General features: G+C 45.9%; 1 protein-coding gene across 4 annotated transcripts in view; it reads left to right on the top strand.

Moving 5' to 3' along the window:
* ap2b1 (adaptor related protein complex 2 subunit beta 1) overlaps window positions 1-22,148 on the top strand; it is a 40,303-nt gene that overhangs the window by 5,379 nt on the left and 12,776 nt on the right. For 2 of the 4 annotated variants that reach the window (XM_088906623.1, XM_088906621.1), the window contains exons 5-19: window positions 439-684; window positions 1,109-1,299; window positions 1,625-1,846; window positions 2,784-2,904; window positions 4,655-4,750; window positions 5,334-5,449; window positions 5,697-5,862; window positions 6,516-6,614; window positions 6,823-7,082; window positions 7,436-7,628; window positions 10,427-10,447; window positions 16,686-16,727; window positions 17,541-17,687; window positions 19,143-19,288; window positions 19,931-20,060. In XM_088906623.1, coding sequence (XP_088762749.1) covers window positions 439-684; window positions 1,109-1,299; window positions 1,625-1,846; window positions 2,784-2,904; window positions 4,655-4,750; window positions 5,334-5,449; window positions 5,697-5,862; window positions 6,516-6,614; window positions 6,823-7,082; window positions 7,436-7,628; window positions 10,427-10,447; window positions 16,686-16,727; window positions 17,541-17,687; window positions 19,143-19,288; window positions 19,931-20,060 — 2,196 coding nt within the window. The remainder of the gene's footprint in view (window positions 1-438; window positions 685-1,108; window positions 1,300-1,624; window positions 1,847-2,783; window positions 2,905-4,654; window positions 4,751-5,333; window positions 5,450-5,696; window positions 5,863-6,515; window positions 6,615-6,822; window positions 7,083-7,435; window positions 7,629-10,426; window positions 10,448-16,685; window positions 16,728-17,540; window positions 17,688-19,142; window positions 19,289-19,930; window positions 20,061-22,148) is intronic. The other 2 variants (XM_088906622.1, XM_088906624.1) reach the window with 2 other exon arrangements.

Raw genomic sequence — 22,148 nt, 5'->3', positions numbered from 1 at the left:
AAATAAGCTGCTGGTTTGAGATGGCTTCTGGTTATTCCTCACGTCTGGTAGCACAAGCAGAGGTCCTGATGCGTGAAGAAGCCTGGCTCTCCCTGGAGACAGTGGGTCACTCAAGTGGTGGTATGCGTCTACCAGGGTAGGGTGTGGCTCGCTGGCCAGAGAATGCTCTGCTTGTAGGCACACAGTGACTTCTGCGATGTCAGTCAGAGATGTGCCCTTCCTGTTCCTGGCACTAGCTCTCCTGTTCGCCCCTCTTCTGAGGACTAGCTGCTCTCCAGGTGGGCGTGTCAGAGAAGCATGTCCACATGTGCTGTTCTCTCCCGAGCAGGCGCAGGCGATTTCGCCACAAACCCGCGCCTCGGAGCAACTGGTGATTCCAAATCGAGGGAAACGTCATGCGAGCTGCTGTCTAAGGGTCTTCAATCTGCATCTCCCCAGGACTGCGAGGACCCAAACCCCCTGATCCGGGCACTGGCGGTGCGGACCATGGGCTGCATCCGTGTGGACAAGATCACGGAGTACCTGTGTGAGCCCCTGCGCAAGTGCCTGAAGGACGAGGACCCGTACGTGCGGAAGACGGCCGCCGTGTGTGTGGCCAAGCTGCACGACATCAACGCCCAGATGGTGGAGGACCAGGGCTTCCTGGACTCGCTGCGAGATCTCATCGCCGACTCCAACCCCATGGTACGGCACCCCCCTTCCCCTCTTGGCAGGAATGGGCAATGATGTCACCTGGGGAGGGTCTTTTAACAGCCCAGCTTTCTCTCAAAGCAATGGCTTAGCCTGAGACTAATTGACATGCCGTTTTTTTAACAAAGCCAGGATATTGGTTTCAACAGTATGACTGGGTAGCTTGTTCCCTACTCTCACAACCCTTTGTGTAACAAAGTGCCTTCTGTTCTCAGTTCGACTCATTAATGGAACCAAATTTTGAAGATTGAAGTTGATCACCACACGTTATTAATAAAATATAGCAATATTTCTACTTAAATTGCAGCTATTTTGCAAAGCAATGACTAGAAAGACCCAGCGTCCACGGCTCTGTGTGCCTGACGGTGGCATCGCTGCCATGTCAGTGTGCAGCTCTCATGCCCGCTGTCTGTTTCAGGTGGTGGCCAACGCCGTGGCCGCTCTGTCGGAGATCAGCGAGTCGCACCCCAACAGCAACCTGCTGGACCTCAACCCCCAGAACATCAACAAGCTGCTGACGGCCCTCAACGAGTGCACGGAGTGGGGCCAGATCTTCATCCTGGACTGCCTCTCCAACTACAACCCCAAGGACGAGCGCGAGGCCCAGAGGTCAGTGCAGAGACGGCGCAGCCCTCGATCTCCTTTCTCCTCTCCAATTTCTACACCCTCGACTCCTGAGGCTTCCTTCTCTGTTTGTGTTCATTCTCATCCCATCTTTTAGTCTCCAATATCCTTTAGTTCAGCTTTGCCTGTGTGCTTGTACTGGTGGTCTTCTATTGTTGTGGCAATCCCTAAAAAAGCCTGCAGAGTCTCTCATTCTCCATTAGTAGTTAAATCACTCACTGTTTACTGTACTCTTTGCTCTCTGAGGCTCTCACCTCCCAGGAGAGCTCGTGTGCTTTATGTCTTCTGTTCGCTTTTCCTGTCCCCCCAGCATCTGCGAGCGAGTGACCCCGCGGCTCTCTCACGCCAACTCGGCGGTGGTGCTGTCCGCCGTCAAGGTGCTGATGAAGTTCCTGGAGCTGCTGCCCAAGGACTCGGAATACTACAACACGCTGTTGAAGAAGCTGTCCCCTCCTCTGGTCACTCTGCTGTCCGGGGAGCCTGAGGTGCAGTACGTGGCCCTGAGGAACATCAATCTCATCGTGCAGAAGAGGTCAGCCGCCCCCCGCTGCCTGCCTCGCGCCATTGTCTCAGGTTTAAAATCCCCAGCAGAAACCCCTGGATTTTCTTCTGCAAGAGCCCTGCCTGCTCAGGGAACTTCTCTCTAGCCTGAGCACAAATTAAGGCCCAGCAAACTCTGAGAGAATTAGTCAATGCATCTGAGGATTTTGAATACTTAGTTCAGGCCTCCTGGTGAATGGAGTGTGTAACTGAAAAATGGGTAATGGTTATATTTTCACAACTGGCAGCTGATGTTATATTCATTACTAAAGCTTGAAAAGATTTATAGGTTTGTCATGGAGGTGAAAAATGCCTCCATGTTTAACTGAGCCTCAAAAAGAGCTTGTGAAACATTGTAAAACATCTTTCCATTTTAGTGTGTAAGCACCTGTTCCTTGTATTTCTATCACCTCAGTGCAGCTGTATACACAAATCCCCTCCATGGACACTAGATGGCAGTGTTTGCTTTCTTCCATACCCAGCTGTTTTGAAGTGCTTCAAGATTTTATTCTACCACCTTGATTTTTTCTGGCTTCCATATCTTTCACTTATTGTCAATATGCACTGTGACAATATAAATGCTCCCTCTTCTGCCGAGTTTTAATTTTCTTTCTTACATTTGCAGGAAATTCACCGCTTACAGACAGTGTCTCTCTCTTCATCTTATGTATGACTTCCTTGACTATAGTAGTGTTCCTTTTTTAATAACCTTGGTGTCTAAAGCAAGTTTGGCATCCAGGGAAAGCTCTGGTCACCTCTGAGACAATCCTGCACTCCAGGAGCTTGTGTGTGGAAGGAACTTGTTAAAAATGACAACGAGAATGCTCTGTACTGAAAGGCGCTATATAAGAATAACATGGATTGATTGAACACACAGAGGGTGTCCCCACAGGGCTAACGCTGCTGTCTTTCTTGTTTCCTCCCGGCAGACCAGAGATCCTCAAGCAGGAGATCAAGGTCTTCTTTGTTAAGTACAACGATCCCATCTACGTCAAGCTGGAGAAACTGGACATCATGATTCGCCTGGCCTCCCAGGCCAACATCGCCCAGGTGGGTCACTGACAGGCCAGTGCAGCTGCCCCTAAGAGTGTACCAGCCTGCAGGCGCTCCGCTGTCCGGCCGTGTCTAGACTGTGCCCATTACAGTTCGGCTGCAGGTTTAGTTTGGTTGCAGTGCAATTCACAATGGCTGGTCAGAGGTCTGTGTAAGAAGAGATGGTTACGAAACAGGTGGTTGGGTGCTTGTTTACAGCTTATGGATTGAAGAGTGCCATTCATCTGTATTTCTGTATGAGCTAATCAGCTCATACAACATGCTTGGGTAGGAGCTGCATACAGATGTTCAGTGTGGATTTAGATATTTATATAAGTTACAGACAGAGAAAATAACCTAGTAATGTGGAAGATAAGAAGCTACTTTTTAAAGACTTGGCTCAGTTTAATATTAATACCTAAAAAGAAGATTAGCAAGTTCAGCCTAGACTTCTCCAAAGTATCTATAATATAAATGTTTGAGTTAATTATATGACTTACTTTTGAAAGCTTACATTGATTGGCTAGCATGCACTGAGGGTTTTTGTTTTGCCTTTCAAGTTTCCAGGTTTAATGACAGATAAAGAAATGAGGTCAGATCTTGATCTGTGCTTTGCTCACAGACGGAACGGTGTATGTAATTTGCTGTGTGGAATTAAAAACAAATGTTACTGTGGTCTTTGAAGCCTGCATGTTGGGTCATAGTTTGCGTCGATGCAGTGGTATTCCTGTTACCAAGATTAAGGTGCTTTAAAACACAGTGAGGAATTCAGCTGAGATATTAATATAAACACAAGTCCGGGGCAGAAGGAAGGGTGTCATTGTTGTTAGACTGCCAGGCATGTTCAGACAAGCCAGCTGTGTCACTCATGATAAGGCATGGCTTCGCTGATAAATGCCCTCACTGCAGGCCACTTTTCATCTTCAAATCACAGCAATGTTTGTGCTGAAGTCAGATGCAAACACAGAAAGCAAATATTACAATCCCTAAATAAGCCACTGCCAGTGTGCAGCATACTTTTAAAAAAATCATTTGCACATCGCTGTGTCGGTGGATTTGCACAGCCTGCTTTTCCTGGCTTTCAGCTTGCTGGGATTGTACCATAAGTTTCACACAGAGGATTTCTTACTTTATTTGAATTGAGTATTTGCAGCAGCAGGTAGGAGGGAGTGGGGGTGTGTTTGCACAAATTGAGGTGCTGTATTGCAAGACAATCAACACAACAGTAGGTTATACAAGCAGAAAATTAAAACTTTTAACTGCTTCCAAGATCAGTAGCTTTTTAAAACACTCTTAGGATTTAGCAGTTTCATCAAATGTTTTATGTGATGTGTGCTGTAGGACACACTGTGGTGTAGGAGATGCTGTCCTTCAGATGAAACATCAAACAGAAGTCGGACTTTCAGATCAATACCGATCTCATGATACTGTTCAAAAGAGTAAGAAAGAGTCTTAACTCCGGTGCCCTAGTTGAATTCCAGTCTAGGGATGTACAATCTGAACTTTCTTGATGTCTCCCCGTAATTGTATTAGTAAAGCAATTTCTCACTCTACCTGATCTGCTGTGCAGTGGATCTGCTGGTACAGAATGGCTGCTGTTTCACACAGGTTGTCTGGACTTCAGTGGGGAACTGAGCCTGTATATAAAGGGCTTTAGACTGAAAAGTGCTATATAAGTGCACGGCACTAGTATTGGACAAGAAGCCCTTTGTTTTTTGGGTCTCTAGCCTGAGCTGCAGTGAGATCTCTCTCTTCCTCGTTGCTCCAGGTCTTGGCTGAGCTGAAGGAGTACGCCACCGAGGTGGACGTAGACTTCGTGCGGAAGGCTGTGAGGGCCATCGGGCGCTGTGCCATCAAAGTGGAGGTAAGTTCCTTCCTGCAGACAAGACTGTCCGAAACGGCCCCTGTGAATTATCCATCCATTTTCTCTCCGCTTCACCCAGGACAGAGTCACAGGGGGTAGCCGGAGTCCACACAGCCTGGAGGGGATGCCGTTCCATCACAGGGCAGAAACACAGACACACACACACCAGGGCTGATTTTCCCAACAGCCAATTAATGAATAATTAACCAGTGTGTCTTTGGACTGTGGGAGGAAACCCACACGAACACGGAGACCAACTCCACACTGGTAGCGACCAAGTCCAGAATTAAACACAGGGCCCCAGCACTGAGAGGTAGCAATGATAATCCCTGTGCCGCTCCACATGAATTATGCCACAACGAAAATTGGAACATGACGTGAGCAGGCTGAGGTCTTTGGTATGAGTGGATGAACGGAGTATACAAGCATAATGATCAAGCTGAAATTAAACAGTTAGAAGTATTACGGGATACAAACAGGAACAGCTGAGAGAGCTTCAGGTTGGATGCACAAACCCCCTCAGATGAATTTTGTGTCCTGCGGTGGGAACAGGGTCTCCCTATCCTCTCTTGTGTGTCTGCAGCAATCGGCCGAGCGCTGTGTGAGCACCCTGCTGGACCTCATCCAGACCAAGGTCAACTACGTGGTGCAGGAGGCCATCGTGGTCATCAGAGACATCTTCCGAAAGTACCCCAACAAGTAAGGGCCTGTATCCCCCTGGGAGGTGAAAGACAAGAAGGGATTTGCTTGCATTACTCAGAAGGAACATTTCCCTACTCTTCTCCTGTTTTATTTTATGACATGGGACTATTTTTTTGTGACAATGTGCATTGACCGCGTTTCCAGCACACCCTTCAGACCCGCCCAGCGTTTTTGAAAGTACGGAGCTTAGACCAGAAGTGACATTGGTCGCACAAGTCGTGATGGCCGTGTGGGCGTTTTGCAGGTACGAGAGCATCATCGCCACGCTGTGCGAGAACCTGGACTCCCTCGACGAGCCGGACGCGCGGGCCGCCATGATCTGGATCGTGGGGGAGTACGCCGAGCGCATCGACAACGCCGACGAGCTGCTGGAGAGCTTTCTGGAGGGCTTCCACGATGAGAGCACGCAGGTGACCCCGCCGCGCCCCGCACACCTGCGCTTGGACTGAGAACGGCGTGGGGCATTAAGAGGGATAGTGTGGGGGGGGCCGGGAGATGGAATTGAATAGTGTTGCAGTCGCTTCCGAGATTTCCTGTGAATGTGTGAAATTTACAGGGTACGCTGGAGGAGACCGTGGGCATGTGAAGACCAGTGGGTGGAATGTAGTGGTTCATGGAAGTGACTGCAAGACTTTATTAAATCAGTTGCGTGTGCCACAGGGCAGTTGCATCTGCTGATGTGCCCATGTACTGATGTAGGGGTCCCACACCAGCGCTCTGCTGGCTGATCCTAAGTGACAGAAACGTAAAGTATGGTGTGAGTCACCTGCACATGTCTGATATCTTTTAAGACCATCCATAGCGGACCGTTGCCTGTTGCTATTTCCTCCTCACTCTCCTGCTCCCTTTTCCTGCTGTCTTACGGTGGCGATACAACATTCTCATCGGATTGTGCAGAGTTTTGAGCAGAGAGGGTGTCCGTTTTGATTGAAATGCTCGATTTTAGTGCTTCTTCTTCAGGACTGAACGGTCTCGATCGCCGAGAGGTACTGACCTGCTCTCCACTCTGGGTGCTTCAGCCTTTGACAGCACTCTCCCTGTGTCTCTGCATCTGCTCTCCTAGGTCCAGCTCACCCTGCTGACGGCCATCGTCAAGCTGTTCCTGAAGAAGCCATCTGAGACCCAGGAGCTTGTCCAGCAGGTGCTCAGCCTGGCCACACAGGTGAGAGACGGCCTGGGCCGCACGGGGCTCTGGGAGGGCCAGACCTGCAGATAGCCCCCCCATCACAGGCTGCCAGTTCACCGAATCTATGCTGCTATTGCCTTCACTCCCTCCAGTGAGTGCGCAGGGCAGGTTGAGCTCAGAAAGACACAACCTGAGAGTTATTTAGTCTAATATCTCCTGCTCTTTTCCCCTGGAATTGTTTCAGGACTCAGACAACCCTGACCTGCGGGACAGAGGCTACATCTACTGGCGCCTGCTGTCCACTGATCCGGTCACGGCCAAGGAGGTCGTGCTGTCCGAGAAGCCCCTGATCTCGGAGGAGACGGACCTGATCGAGCCCACGCTGCTGGACGAGCTCATCTGCCACATCGGCTCCCTGGCCTCGGTTTACCACAAGCCCCCCAACGCCTTCGTGGAGGGAAGTCACGGTATCCATCGCAAGCACCTGCCCATCCAGCACGGCAGGTAGGAAGCACATTGGCACTGCAGGGGCTATTTCGTTAGGAAAATTATATTTCTTTGCCACATAGTTTAGAATTAAGCCTGTGTCCTCATCATTGACATATATGGGTTTAACTATACTGTTTATTACCTTAGCTTATTATGCATTTAATTGGACCATTTGTCTCCATTATCTCAAGCTCTTAACAAGTTGGTAGGGGAGTCCTGCTGTGTGTGGGGCCGCAGTTGGCCTTTGCAGTTTGACAGACCTATCTTTGTGTGTCGCAGGATAGAAAATAAGATTTGATATGGCTGCTTATCAGGTCTGTCCGGAGGGGTTTGCCTCTGATCAAGTGACTTCCCTTTCTGTTTCACAGCATCGACACAGGGGAGAGTCCCGTGGGCACCAGCCCTGCCCCCCCCCTGGATCAGCCACAGGTCATCCCTTCGCAGGGCGACCTCCTGGGAGACCTCCTCAACCTGGACCTGGGCCCCCCCGTCAACGTGCCGCAGGTCTCCTCCATGCAGATGGGGGCGGTGGACCTCCTGGGCGGGGGGCTGGACAGCCTGGTGAGTCCTGGGGCTCAGGGCGCACCTCGATCCTTGCAGTAGGGGTGGCTGGCGTGGGCCTGTCTGTCAGATTCAGTCTGGGCCTTTTCTCTGGTAGAAGCCCTGGCCACTGGTTAGTCTCCCCCACCTCCCTGGTGCTTCTGGACTGTTGCACTGAATAGTAGAAGTCAGCAGCTTAGCTGGGAGGAGAAGGCATCCATTTTTAATTCGGAGAATTATTAATTCAGCCCCAGCACCTTAATTATGCCACCTAAGAGTAAATTAACGAGCTAGTGTCCAAGCCCTATAATGGAAAGCCTTGGAAGATCAGATAATTGGCTGCCCCTTCTTCAAAGTCCTTCCCTTCAGTAGCCCTTAATATAATAACACAGCTCATTTGACATTAAACACACATGTTGCACAGTGTCCCATATTGTCTGGAATACAGCCTTTTCACCTAGGCTAGTCCATGCTGCAGACTACACAGCACAATTGAATGACTTGCATCTCTTCTGTTTAGAGAGGCTTTCCTCAAGGATACGCCCTGCATGTGTGCACTCAGGTCACCGTCAAGGCAAGAGCTCCTGTTCACTGCCTCTTAATTTAGTTTTCAGTCAGCGGTTTGGGCAGGCGGTGATTGTCCTGCAGTAGGATGATTTTGAAGGACTGCAGTTAGAGTAGCGCTGCCTCGTGTCACAGCTTTTGAAAAGTCAATCCTGACATCGGCGCCGTGGCATTCAGATTCGTCCTCTGCCAAGCAGTGCTGAGAAGATCCTGGAGAAGGAGCTCGCATTCTGAGATTTCACTTTTGTTTTTATCTTTGATCGGGCTTTTGTTTTTTCTCTTGCTTCAGAGCTGTCGACTCCTTTTAAAAATCAGAGTGTCATGGTTTTGAAACCATTTCATGAGTTTTTGCCGTGGGGATAAAACATGGGCAGTTTGCTCAGGTCCCTTTAAAGCACAGTTACTGAACCCATTCCTGCCACTTCACCTTTGGTTTCACAATCCTTTGTAAATCCAGTGCTTGTTATTTGATTCCTGCTCCGTTTGTTAGCAGTTTCACCTTGGTTAAAATAAGAAACAAGATGTACACCCCTTCCTTCTCATCCACTATTTCTTTATTCTGCTTTATTTTGCTTTTGTGTACTCACGGTGTCAGACCAAGCCCAGCCTGAGAAATAGTCTTCTGGGACATTGCTGGGGGCTTCTCCAGGGCTTAGTTCTGAATTCAGATGCACGTTTTCCTCCCATGATTTCCATCACATCCTTCTGAAAATTAGTGCTCTCAATAGCTGGAAATATGTGCTTTGTTTGCTTTATTTCTTTTTATAATTGAAAACTCTGCATGTTCTGTCATGTTGTCTGGCATATTTATGTAGACTTACACAGTGGAGTGGAATTACCATGGTTCATGTATGTTGTAGGAAACATTTTCCCAGTGTTTGTGTTTTTGTTAGCCATGTTATGCAAAATACCTGTTAACGTGTGAATTCGTTAACAGGTATTTTGTAATTCTACATTCTTTGCTATACGCACAGTGCATTATGTTTAGGCTGTTTTCCAGCAGTGCCCACCAGCAGAGCAGAGTCGATATCGTACTGCAAGGAAGGACTGACGTGCCAGTAGTAGTGCTGTGTTCTGGGTTTTACAGTTGATTTAAGGGAGATTAAACACTGCAGTAAGAGAGGCGCAAACAGGAGTGTCAGTGTGGCACAGAAGGGAAGATCAACAATAAATCTGTTTTTTTTTGGCTTCTATCGTAAAGGGTGTTAAAGGCATCTCAGCACTGCAAACATTTTAGCTTTTACGTTGGATAACCTTTGCTAGGTTTTTGTCTTTTCTTCATCTAGCCAGTTATTTTTTCTGTGTCCCATTAAAATATATTATCATTCCTGGATTCAAGTGCAGATATACTTTCTACACCGATGAATAGTATTTTCTCAAAAAGGATCAAGAGTGGATATAGGCTGAAACCTCTATGCACAAAAAGGTATCCATCCATCCATTTTCTAACCACTTTATCCAGCTCCGGGTCTCGGATGAGCCAGGGCCTATCCTGGCAAGCAAGAGCTCAAGGCAGGGTACACCCTGGACAGGACGCCAGTCCATCGCAGGGCACACCCACACACTCACAACAGGGCCAGTTGTCCCAAAAGCCAGTTAACCTGCCAGTATGTCTCTGGGTTCTGGGAGGAAATAGGAGCACCTGGAGGAAACCCACGTGAACACGGGGAGAGCATACAAACTCCACGCAGACAGCACTCCAGGTTCCCTGTTGGGATTACTCACGGCACTGTCATTCCATCCCCTAAATTCCCTAAAGTTAAATACAGGGAATGTTCCTAAATGATAAGGCATAGTAGTTTTGCACCTGATTTGTTAAATATTGTAATATAATGAGTTTGAAGCGATTTTCTCTTTCCTTCCCGTGTATGAAATACAAAGGTGGTTTCACAGTCCTTAACTGACCCAGTGTCAGTTTTCATGAGTAAGTCTAAGATTGTTGCTGATTGGAGCCTGTGAAAGTTTCCAAAGGAGTTATCCGATTGAAACAGGGAAATTGTAAGTGTTCCACGGTTGCTTCAGTGATGGAAAGTCTGTGCTGTGTGCGATGCTGTTTTACCGTTTTTGTATTTCTGCCACCTGCTGTTGGTTGTTTCTTCCCCCAGCCCCTTCAGATGAACAGTGAGCTTGATTCGCAGGGTTTTAGAGGGCTGGGGAGCTTTGTTTGCCTGTCTTCTCTTGAGGTGCACTGGAAGGGCGGATGCTTATATAACCATTTCCCTCTTTCTCCTCTGCATTCTGCTTCTCCTCCTGAGATGGGAGAGGACACGCAATGGGTAACTCCGTCCCGTCCGCTGTGTTTGCCTGTGTTTTCCATCTTCCCATCCTGTGTTTCCCTCCCGATCCTGCCCCTCTCCTCTCCTCTCCGTCTCCGGCTGCCGTGCTCGCTGTACAGGGCTCTCTGTCCTGCGCACACTCCTGCCAGTGAGATGCACTCGGGCTGCAGACCTCAGCAGTTCACTGACTCCTTGGAACGGGCCACTTTTGTTTTTCTGTCAAGATTGGATGAAATAGCTTCGCTCAGAGACCTGTTGGTTTGCAGAAGTAATAAAAGTGTCTGTAGTTCTCGTGTGCCGTCCCCCAAGCTGTTCATCACGTCTGAGCACGTCGCAGCCTCCTCGTTCTTCCTCATGAGCTCTTGGGTATAAATCCATAACTGTGGCAAAAGTGAAATCGTGTATCCAGTGTATCTGCACAATTCCTCTTGTGAGTGCTTCATGTTGGTTACATTTCCAGTGAAAATGGATATTTCACTTTTGAGTTGGGGCACATCCCAATAACTGTTTAATACAGCACCCACACTCTTTGGGAGTGGTAGTAGGGAGATTTTTACTAGTTTGTCGTTTGTTTTTAAATCCCTGTCTGGAAACTACTGGATTCGTTGTTTGAGTTCCTGGCTTTTTAGTGAAAAACCCGTGTGAAACTGACCACACCCCTTTAGAACCAGAGTTGCTCATCAGTGTGTCTGCAGTGACAGAAGGAAATAGACAGATTGTGATGAAGATGGTAGTGGATTTCCATTTATGCAAGCAATTGAAACCTCTCTTGGGCTGCTGCCTTCAAGAGAAGCTAGTTGCCAGTTTGTCAGGGGATAACTGATACATGGTGCCACCATTGGTAAGTGGCATCAGAGCAAATGCCAAAAAACCTATACATAAATTGGAAAGGTTAATAAATATGCTCAGGCATTTATATAATCACGTGAAGTAAAAGAAGTAAAAGATTAAAACTTGTATTTAATTTAGTGCTGTTGCTTATCCAAAGAGTTTCATCTTTGTAAAGGGAGTCAGATCTCTTTGTTGAGGTCTTGTTACCTGTTCCAAGGAATTAGGTTCCTGATTAGGAATTAGGTTCCTTCCCTTCCTGTTTGCACAGAGTCTTGATCTGCAGCTGGCAGCACTGCAGGTGTCTTTCAATATAATTCATCTCTGTGGGCAAATCCCACACTGGAGCAACCTCTCCTGACCTGCGGTTAGCGGATTTCAATACAAGGGTCCTTGTAAGGAGGAGAACTATTTTCATCATTTGTTCGCTGCAGTTAAAAGCCTTCGGCCAGCACAGTTAAGCTTCTAACCTCTACCGTCCAGTGGTTTTGTAACATCTTATTCCTCGTTCTCTGTTTTTTTTGTGCCTGAAGTAGAATGCAATAACCAGAGTTCAGAATAGAATGTCAAGGAAAATAAAATGTGTTGTTTTCCCAGAGTCTAAAGATCAGGACTTTCAGCTGTGGTCACAGAAAATCAGGGGAAATAAGATGGACATGTTTGCTTCGTAACTGCAGATATGGGAGTTCTCACAGTATTACAGTTCATCCCACACAAATAGCCTTTTAATATAGGTGTATGTTAATATAACTTTAATATATATTCAAAACATGCAGGGCAGAAATGCAGTACTGTACCACAGTCACCTGAAGCTCTGCCCCTGTTCTGTAGGATTGTGCACGGTGCTGAGTGTTTGCTTTGTTTTTGCCATGGCACAAGTGCCAATCAAACAAATTTCCCTTTCTGACCAGATTGACAGTGTTGTCACCACATGAAACACATTTGGAACTGCTCTTTTTTTTTTTTGGAACAAACGCATCAACCATTTTTCTAAAGAAAAATCATCAACATGGTGAAAACTATTTCTATCCTCATTGGCAAATAAAATCAGAGAAGGGAGGCTTTTACTGTCATTCCATCAGCTTTATTATCTGTTTCCCATGATGGAAACCCTCTCTATGCCCTATGGCTCTGTTGTGACGGGGCAAAATCCCAGTGCTCTTCATCCAGAAATCAGTCTTGTTCTGATCTGTCTTTCCGCAGTGAAATTCACCTCTTCTTCTTTCCCAGGCGGTTAGATGATGTGCAGTGCCCTTGCTTCAGTAGCACAGCAAAAGCACACTTGGTGTAATGAGCTCATGTGTTAAGTATGTTCCTTGCTGAGAAAAATGGTTGTGGAGGATTTAATAACAGGTCAGGAAAGGTCATGGCATTCTGCATTACTTGAAGTTCATGAATCCTGAACAACATAGTGAGGTTTCATGCTTCGGGATGCATTAAGGTGTAAGCATAAACTTAGCAAGTTCAGTCTTACAGTAGTAATACTATGGAAATCATGATGAATTGGCATCAGTCCACAATGTGATGCCCTCACCTTTCCAGGCGCAATGCCTACTTTACAGAATGAAGAACACAAGAGTACTGTGCCCACGCCTATTAAGTTCTGTATAAGCCTGCTCAGAGAAGGCATTTTTGACGTGTTTCCCTCTTCTGTAAGGTGCATTTAAATCTTTTAGACAGTTTATGACAGGGTTTATGTGTTATGTGAAACATGCTAAGTTTCCAGAATCTCAGCAGCATGGTGTTGGAGAATAATTCATATTCACTTGTGTGTCCATTTGAAACAGTATTGGAAATAAACACAGGGTACGTGATAAGAAAATGCTAGACGTTGACACCGCTGGATTCCTGTTGTTTATAAAAAGTCCCTGAATGGGCCTCTTGATGTCTGTACCCTTACAGTGTAATTCTTTTCCGGAGATGCCCATAATGCTGAGAAATAAGTCTAATTTATTAGAGAAGGTCAGCTTCTGTTTTCGTTCTGAAATCCAATCTCTCTTGATCAGGGAGATCTGCGGTTGGGATGCTGTTGGTAAAACACATTACTGAGCTGCGATTCCACAGGTCAGTCGTGGAGGAAAGAAACGGGGGAAAAACGCAAGAGCTGCAGAGGGCCAGCTTATGAAAAATGAAGACAAAAAGGCAGCATTATCTTTCTGACATCTCGCTGCTGCTTCAGTTGTTGATCACAGAGGTTCCAGATCTTAGTTTTCCTGGAAAGGGTGTCCAGAAAGAATCCTGGAGATGTGTAAAAAATAAATCTGTCAAGTCCAAGTCCAGTCGGACATATTCCTGTCTTTGTTGTACAGATCTGATGAGGATGTGGATATCCGTTATAGCAACGATTTTGTTTTTAAATTTCAAGCAGTTTAGTTTTTGCCATCCTTTTACAACCCCGTTTAAGAACAGTCAGTAACTAGGCTACGAGGTTGAGTCACAAATTAAAGTTAGTACTTGTAAGAATAGAGCTTTTATTCAAGATTGGGATTCGATTCAATCTTCAACTTGCACCCAGATTGGAAATTCCAATTCTGTTGGCAGGCAATTGCGAATTCCACATGGGATGGAGTGTGTCAGGTTTTGACATGCCTTTCTCAGATATTCCCAGTGGAAATCTGGAATGGGATCTGAAGCTTGAGATGTTCCCCACTGGCTGGTGGGTGACAATGTTTGCATTTTATATGTACGCTAAGTCATTCTACACATTTGTCATAAAACCACTGTGTATTAAACAGGGTTGAGACAGTGGAATGATAGATCACCTGCGTTTTGGTTTTATCTGAATAAATGCCACTATCTTGCAAAAAGGTGCATGTGCAATGGAGTGGGAAATAAGTCACTTATTCACTCAATTAAGCCAAAAGAAATCTATCACATAAAGAGGCCATTCAGAAGTGGCAGAGTAATTAGATTTAGAACCAAAGCAGACCTTTTCAGAAAGCTGCTCTGAAAATAATTATAGAGGTAATCAAAGAAGCTCTGCATTGTATAGTTTGCATTCAGGCAAAATCTGCTCTTCTGTTTTCTGCAAGAAAAAATTAACCGATGAATGACAAAAGCAGTTTGCATTGTGTTGTGTGCACACAAATGTGTCTTGCAGAATGCCCAGTGAGAGGCGTGCAGTACTCTTCCGTATTCGTTAACTCAGAGTAGAGCAGGGGAGAAAGCATTAAACTCCCCTGCACTGTCTGCATCCATGAAAGACTCCCCAGCTGGTTTAGTTCAGGGGTAGTTTTTTTATATGGAGTCAAGCGGTTGAAGCCTTTCAGAGTTGGATAAAGTGTTGTGAAAAATCGAGTAATTGAGGAGATCAGTGCTGGCAAGTCGCTTTGCAGATTCTGACCAGATAAGACCGATTCATAGGACAGATGGTTTTCACCCAGCCTTGCGTGTTCCTTAATTAAATCCAGACTGTCGTGTTTGTCCATCAGAGTTTGAAAAAACCCACAGCTGGATGGCAGCCTTTATCTTTCCAGAGGTTTCATCCTTCTAACCGGTGGAACTCGATGTCAGGTACAGGGCTTGCACTTGTGCAGCGGGCTAAAGTTTTAATGCTATGCAGTAACTGTAACTGTAAAACTGCTCTCAGTGCACGGTGGCAGCCACTGTAGCGGCTGCTGGCTGTAAGTCCACCTGTCTCCTCTTATTTGCAGTCAGACCTGTGTTTGCTGTTCATCTGTATTTACCTGGGAAATGCTCCCGATAACGCGGCAGGCACTCGACTAAATTTAAAGTCCATCCAACAGGATGGCCGGAAGCATTTTTCGGAAATGCCTGTTTTGCGTTGTCAGTTCCCCCTTGAGCAGGACAGACCCAGTCTGAACCCCTCCTGCTGCCACGTTTAAACCGCTGAGCACTGCTGTGTGTGAAGGGAGCAGGCTGGTCCGCCAGCTAGCTTGATCGGTCATAGCAGGTCACAAGATGTTTTTGTGGGGTTTTTTCCCCCATTGCTAGGAAATTAGCTTTATATTTCAGGAAGAGTGCTGTCAGAGCACCCTGTACTGTAACAACATAGATGTCAAGGCAGACTCTTCTTTCCAGATTGCGTACTAATGCACAAAATTTTGTGAAATTACAAGAAATCCTCATTTTAAAGTCTTTGTTCTGTGGCAGAATAGGCTCACATATTTTCTGCTAGAAAAATGTAATCATGAATGGCAGAAGCAATTCTTTGCCATTAAACCTATTTCATGTAGTCAAGTGTATTCGGTCTGTGAAAATTGAACACATTTTGTGCTGGTGTCAAAAAGCTCTTTGTAAGTCATGCTGGTAGCGGTCCCTACCTGAGTTTCTCCCAGTGCCCCTTTGTCTTCATACTGCTGTCCCCTCCTGCCATTGTGGTGTCATAGTCTTGTGTGGTGGATGTCTCCTACAGGCTCGTTAGAATGGGAGTTAATATAAAGATGGGTCTTTTGTTTGGGGGAAAACGTATGTACCCGGGCCCTGTTGCAATGTCTTTGAAGGTCTGGTGACCAGGCTTCTCAGAGCAGACGAGGGGGAATGTCTCTGCAGTGTGACATATTAAACGGCTTCCCTGGCACAAGTCCTGGCAGTCTTGTTAGTGGTGTGAAGCAATAAATTGCTTCCTTGCCACTCTTTGGTAGTGCAGCCGACAGGATTGTGTGTAACTCTAAGAATAGAGCGAATGTAAATAGTCTGCAAAGTGTACTAATCTAAAATTCAAATTATGCCTATGGCCTTTTTACAACATCTGAAGCTTGAAAAAAGAATTAACCTTCTAAAAATACCTAATCTAAAATGACCCTCCCCCCTCCAAAGTGCCCTGGGGGCTTTATTTAACCCATTTATTTGCCTTTTTACATAAAGGCAATGTGGCTCCTACTGGTTTAATGGTAGTGAAATTTTCATTGGTTTAATTTTCTTTTACACTACAGATAAGGTGACCTTCTGCTACTGAATTGATTTCTGCAAAAACCTGTTTAAGAGAATCGGGTTCCGTACTGTCAAAAGAGCCAAAGGAATTGTTCATGCCTCTCCTCATCACTGCGTTGCTTGCTTCATAATTGTAGCCACGTGTTAAAACTACGCGAAACTGAATGGCATCACCTGGGCCGAGCCTGGGTGGACTGGTTTCTGTCCCGATGGCGCAGGTGACAGACATCAAATTCCGCTGATGGTGTGGTTTGCATCTTTTTTTAAACAAGCTCTGGAAACATGCACTGACATTCCCCCCAGTAGTCTGCTGTTTGTGCTCGTCTAATTAAACCAGACTTTTCCTTTAACAAATTGAAATTCTGCCTAATGTCGTGCTAGCGAATGAGTGTGGCAAGCTGGGTGGGGATGGGCAGGTTTGAGGTGTCCAAGCGCTTGCCCTTCTGTCGGCCTCTGTTCTGCTGCTGTCTCTGTGCGGGTCTGGACTCGGGTCTTGTCTTCTCTTTTTTTTTTGTAGCTCGGTGGTGACCTGGGAGGAGGTGTTGGGGGAAGTCCTGCTGTAAGTGCTTTTATTAATCTGCTTATGTTGGGTTTTAAAGCTTAAATGTTCCCAAGTTTTTTTTTTCTTGCTGTCTCATTTTCTGAATGATTCCAAGTTCCAGATCCTGGTCTTTTTTATACCGGTCTCATTTACCTTGACGTCATTTTATCGAGTACAGCCCCATTTGATGCTTAAAGTTAAGTGTGACACTATCTCTACTAGTTTAATATTTACAGTACTAATATTTCCATCTCTGCCCCCTCGTTTTTTTTGTCTTGTCACATGGAATGCTCGCAAGGAGAAAAAACACTTTTTTTTATTCCAAATATTTTTACTTCAATGCGAACATGTTTTCATGTACAGTGGCCTTCACGCCAGCTCATTCCAGAAAGCTGCTGCAGGCTTAGAGGCTTGCCAGAAGGCCTCCAGCTTTTGAGTGGAGGTGGGCCAGGGCCTGTTCTCCTGCTGGTTCAGCCTGGCTGTAATTGCTGCTCAAGTCAGCTTTGCCCTTTGAAGCCTGTCATGCCTGGCACTCTCAGGCTCTGCCAGTGTTCATTGCCGAGCATCGCCTCCAGGAAAATGCCCCCGTGCAGATGTACAGGACCTGCACATGTGAGTTATCTGGAGCAGATCAGGAGATTGACAATTAACAGTCCTGCCTAAGCAAAACACAGCCCGTTTCTTTCATTTTTAAACTGTGTCCTGTTGACCTTTTAATATAACGCAGTTTAAATGCTTTTTAACCGTAGACGTGTCACAGACGAGGAGTGAGGCCACCCCGCTGAAGGTGGCCACTGTGCAAAGCTCATCTTTCTGTCTCTGCCATCACAGGTGGGGCAGAACTTCATCCCGTCCTCGGTGCCCAACACCTTCGCGCCCTCGCCCACTCCGGCGGCGCTCAGCAGCGGCCTGAATGACCTCTTCGAGCTGTCCACGGGCATGGCCATCACCACCGGGGGCTACGTGGCTCCGAAAGCGGTAAGTGCCGGCACGGACGGGCCACCGCGCGCCTAGCGATGCCTTCCTGTAGCAGAGACTCCCTGGCATTGAGCGTTTTAAAAGTTCAGAAGTACAATAGTAAAAATACCGCTGAGTCTGGTCCACGTGGAGAGTTATTGAGCGACTATGCAAGATCCCTAAGTCATTGGACAGGCCCGGGCGTTAAACATTTTGTAGCATTATCACACAGTTTATGAGAAGGCATTTTGTATGCGAGAGGATGGGAAAAATAGCAAAGCTGGAGTGGCTTACACATGGAATCAAAGTGTTCTTTGAAATGCAGTACAATCTGGTGTCTTTCCACTGCTGCTGTTTTCAGTTGTAATCATGCTTGCAGTCTGAATTGATCAAGACTGCGGTGCAGATCTGTGCATCTTGCCACCTGGGTACTCATTTTATAGGATCTGGGTTCCTATATTGAACATTCTGAAAAATGAGTTTTTTACGGGTCCCTGATTGTTTTACTCGTCCAAACATTCTGTGATTGTTTCTTATCATAGATGTCGACTCTTTTCTTATGTAAGTAAGAAAACTGTAAAAAGGCATAAACAAATGTTTGTTAGTCTTGTTACGAGTTTCAGAATTTCTTAAAATACATAAACAGTTCGGTGTCTCCAAGGATCTTCTTAACCATGAGCTTTGCAGGACTTGAAGATTGTAACTGTTGTTGTACAGACTGCATATTTTCAACCTTGGCACAATGATGTTAAGACATATTTGGGGAAAAAAACAAAAAAACATGTTTGGACATGCATTCCTCACTATGCAGAAATGAGGAAGAGGCTGATAATTTATAAATGAATTGAAATACAGTTGCATTACATTGTGAAATAGATTGTTTTGAAGGCATTTCGCCCTCTAGTATTACTAAAGTTAAATTGAAAGCCACAGTGTATTGTATAACCAGAGCTTTTACATTGCACTTTAAATGTAAAAAATCCTGAATGAAAGGGGAAATTATATGTACCTCTTAACCTCTGGATCCAGAATCATATTCAATCCAGACTATAACCTCAGACCGATACATTATCACTATAGATACATTTCCTTTGCATTATTAAAAATGCAATTTCAATTAGAACCATCGCCCACCTCTGTTCTTTTAAAGCAAGAATATTGTCCCCACAATCACTCTGTCTTCCCATTTTTCACCAAGTATTTTTGTCTGTTTTGATAGAAACCATGCCCTTCAGAGTTCAAATGCACAGTGCCCACCCTCAGACAGATTCTCCGGAGAATGGAATTTATGGAATTTTAAATTTAGCTTAGTCACTTCAGGTTTAAGTCCGAACTCATTTCAGGACCTGAAGAGATGAAGGAATGAATCTGGGTGCGTTTTAACAACGCAGCCCCCCGGCGTGTGTGCGGAACCGCAAGCCCTCTGGGCGCTCAGGGCTGCGCCGCCGGCGTTGATGGGGCTCGTTGTGTTAGCAGGTGTGGCTGCCCGCTGTGAAGGCCAAGGGTCTGGAGATCGCAGGGACCTTCTCTCGCAGGCAGGGCCACATGTACATGGACATGACCTTCACCAACAAGGCACTGCAGCACATGACGGACTTTGCCATCCAGTTCAATAAAAACAGGTAAGGAGGCAGCTGCGCCTGCCCTTCGTGTGCAACACACCAGTGAGAATTGTGCTTGGCCCTCCTCCAGCCTGGAACGGGCACAGTGTGTGCATTCAGCCCTAAATCAGGACTGAAACTGATAGCAGATGATAGAACTTGTTCCTTAACGCAGTTTGCAATGAACGACCACAAAAACATGTTTGAGAATATGGACACTCTGGGTGCATGGGATTTACCAATCAACAAATGCCACAAGAGCAAATAACTTGACAGCCCTCAATAAACGTTTGCATTTAAAAGGAATGTGAAAATGATCCCTATAGTAAAATAGGTAATCAGTACTTGGTGCCAAGTCATTCTGGGACAGCAGTACTCTTTGCTCATTGTTGATTTTTAATCAAAGTTATTGGTTTCCTTTTGCTTTTTTTGGCCTTTTAATTTTTACTACCTTAAAAGTTTGATCACTTAGCCCCATGTGTCACATGTCTGTCATGTCTCTGGACCTAGTTGGGGAAAAAGTGCAGGACTCTAACAGCTGTGCTACTGCCTTCCTATTTTTCTGTTAAGATGATCCTGATTTGTTGTCCTTATGGTTTATGTGAGCATGCAGCCCAGCCACCTCTCTGACCTCTGCTGTGTTGTCTCTCGTTTGCTGGACAGTTTCGGGGTGATCCCCACCACACCCCTGCCCGTACACACCCCGCTGATGCCCAGCCAGAGCATTGACATCTCACTGCCCCTCAACACCATTGGTCCTGTGATGAAGATGGACCCCCTGAACAACCTCCAGGTACCCGTCACTTCACCTGCAGAGACCTTTCAGATTTGAACTTGAACTTGAGCTTTATTGCCATATGTAACCGGTACTGGTACAATGGAATTCTTACTTACAGAAAGTCTCTCGATTGTAAAACAAGTGTAAAAAACAAAACAAAGTGCAAACAGTGCATCAAGACAATATACAAACAAACAGTAGACAATGTACAAGTAAACATGTAGACAGTTTGAATGTAAACAATACAGACGTGTAAACAATGACTGTTGACGTGCAATGACGTGCAATAGATAAGAAATCATAATGAGGTAGATGGTGATGGTGTAGGTGTGGTCCGAGGGGGATGGCTAAATGTGTTCGCCAATCTCACTGCTTGTGGATAGAAGCTATTGAAGAATCTAGTGGTAAGTGTCTGTATGCTCTTGTATCTCTTGCCTGAGGGCAGTGGGGTGAAGAGCTCATGCCCGGGGTGGTGACTGGCCTCTGTGATGGCCAGAATTCGACCACGGCAGCGGTCCTCATAGAGCTGTTTAATCTCGGTGAGACCGCAGCCAATGATCTTCTGGGCCATATTGACCATTCTCTGCAGTGCCTTTCTTTCTCGCAAAGAGGTGTTGCCATACCACACGGTGATCCCGTTGGTGAGGATGCTCTCGATGGTGCAGCGGTAGAAGTTCACCAACACATGTATTGGCATCCCCCATCGCTTGAGGCACCTCAAGAAATGGGGATATGGAGCCCCATATCCTAAATTCTGGAACACCACGTTTTAATGGTTTTTATATGCAGGGAGAGAAGACATCTGTTAAAAACTGGCGCAAAGGAGGCTAGGGTTTGTTTCTGACCCACAACCGAGGGTGCATCAGTGGTGCTTTCTGCAGGATACCAGGATACACATGGTTGTGAACTCTTGACAGTTTCAATGAGACCCCAGCCAGCTGGAAAATTAACTGCAGGCCTGACTACTTCAGCACTGACTACTTAGATGAAGCTTCGTATCACTCTGCCAATACTAATAAAGGAGCTTTTGATGCTGTCAAGATTCTTCAGGATTGGTATGATGGGTTTAAAACTTCTTGGGGAATTCCAGTACCTGACTGATTCTTTGCCTTTCAAGATTTAACCTCAGTTTATTCCTGAATTCTGATTTAGTTTGCATGACCAAGACAAAGAGAATCACTGACTGCTTGAGTTCAGCATGGCAGTTAAGGTCTTTATTCTTTCGACATATCAGAATGACAGAAAATTATTATTATTAAAACACAAAACAGACATCAAAACAAAACCTTCCTCACTTCAATTCTTTGCTACTCATTTGACAAGGCGTCACTTTCTGGGAGAGCTAATCCAGTCCAAAACCTTTATGAACCCAACATGGCTGTCTCCAGGCTTGGTCAAACTTGGACAAACATCCCAGCCCTGGTGATGCACCTGACACCATGGCTTCTTTCGAGAAACAGCTAAATGAGATCCTTGAATAAGTTAACTACTAGCCACCAAACAAGCCAGAAGTTTGGTGTGTTTGGAGTTCTTTTCAGTTCACTTGACAGTTTCTCTTACCAGCTGGCTTGTTTGGTTTGCCCTTGACTTCTGTACAAGATGAAAGAAGTTGCTCTTTTCTCCTAGCATTGTGAAACAAGAATGCATAAACCTCCGTTAATCCCCAGCAGAAGGAGCAGAGCTTCAGCGTTCGTGAAGGTTAAATATTCAGCGTGGCTTTTTCCAGCGTGTTGCGAAGATAATTCCCTTCAAGACGGGACATGTTGACAGAGCTGTGTCCCTGCCTTCCACAGCTGCGAGAGACTGATCTGATTCCAGGGCCCTGCTGAGCCTGTGATAAACAGGAATCCAGCAGGGTTTGTTGATACGTGTCCACAGATTGTGAATGAAGGCCTGCACTGTCACACAGCCGCCTCTCCTTCCTAGAGGAAACAACACCTGGCAACACGCTGGAGAAGCCCCACATGATGGAAAGTTTGACAGCCTGTGTTAAACCTATTGAGGAGGGCCAAGAAATTATTTTTGCCCATAAAATCTCACCCTCTGAAAAAAAATATTTTAAAACTGTATTATCTTTATTTCAGATTTAATTGTTGCACAAAG

Source organism: Atractosteus spatula, chromosome 27 (genome assembly GCF_055471065.1).
Source record: "Atractosteus spatula isolate fAtrSpa1 chromosome 27, fAtrSpa1.hap1, whole genome shotgun sequence".
Taxonomy (NCBI): Eukaryota; Metazoa; Chordata; class Actinopteri; order Semionotiformes; family Lepisosteidae; genus Atractosteus; species Atractosteus spatula.
This window is presented reverse-complemented; position numbering and strand designations above follow the sequence as displayed.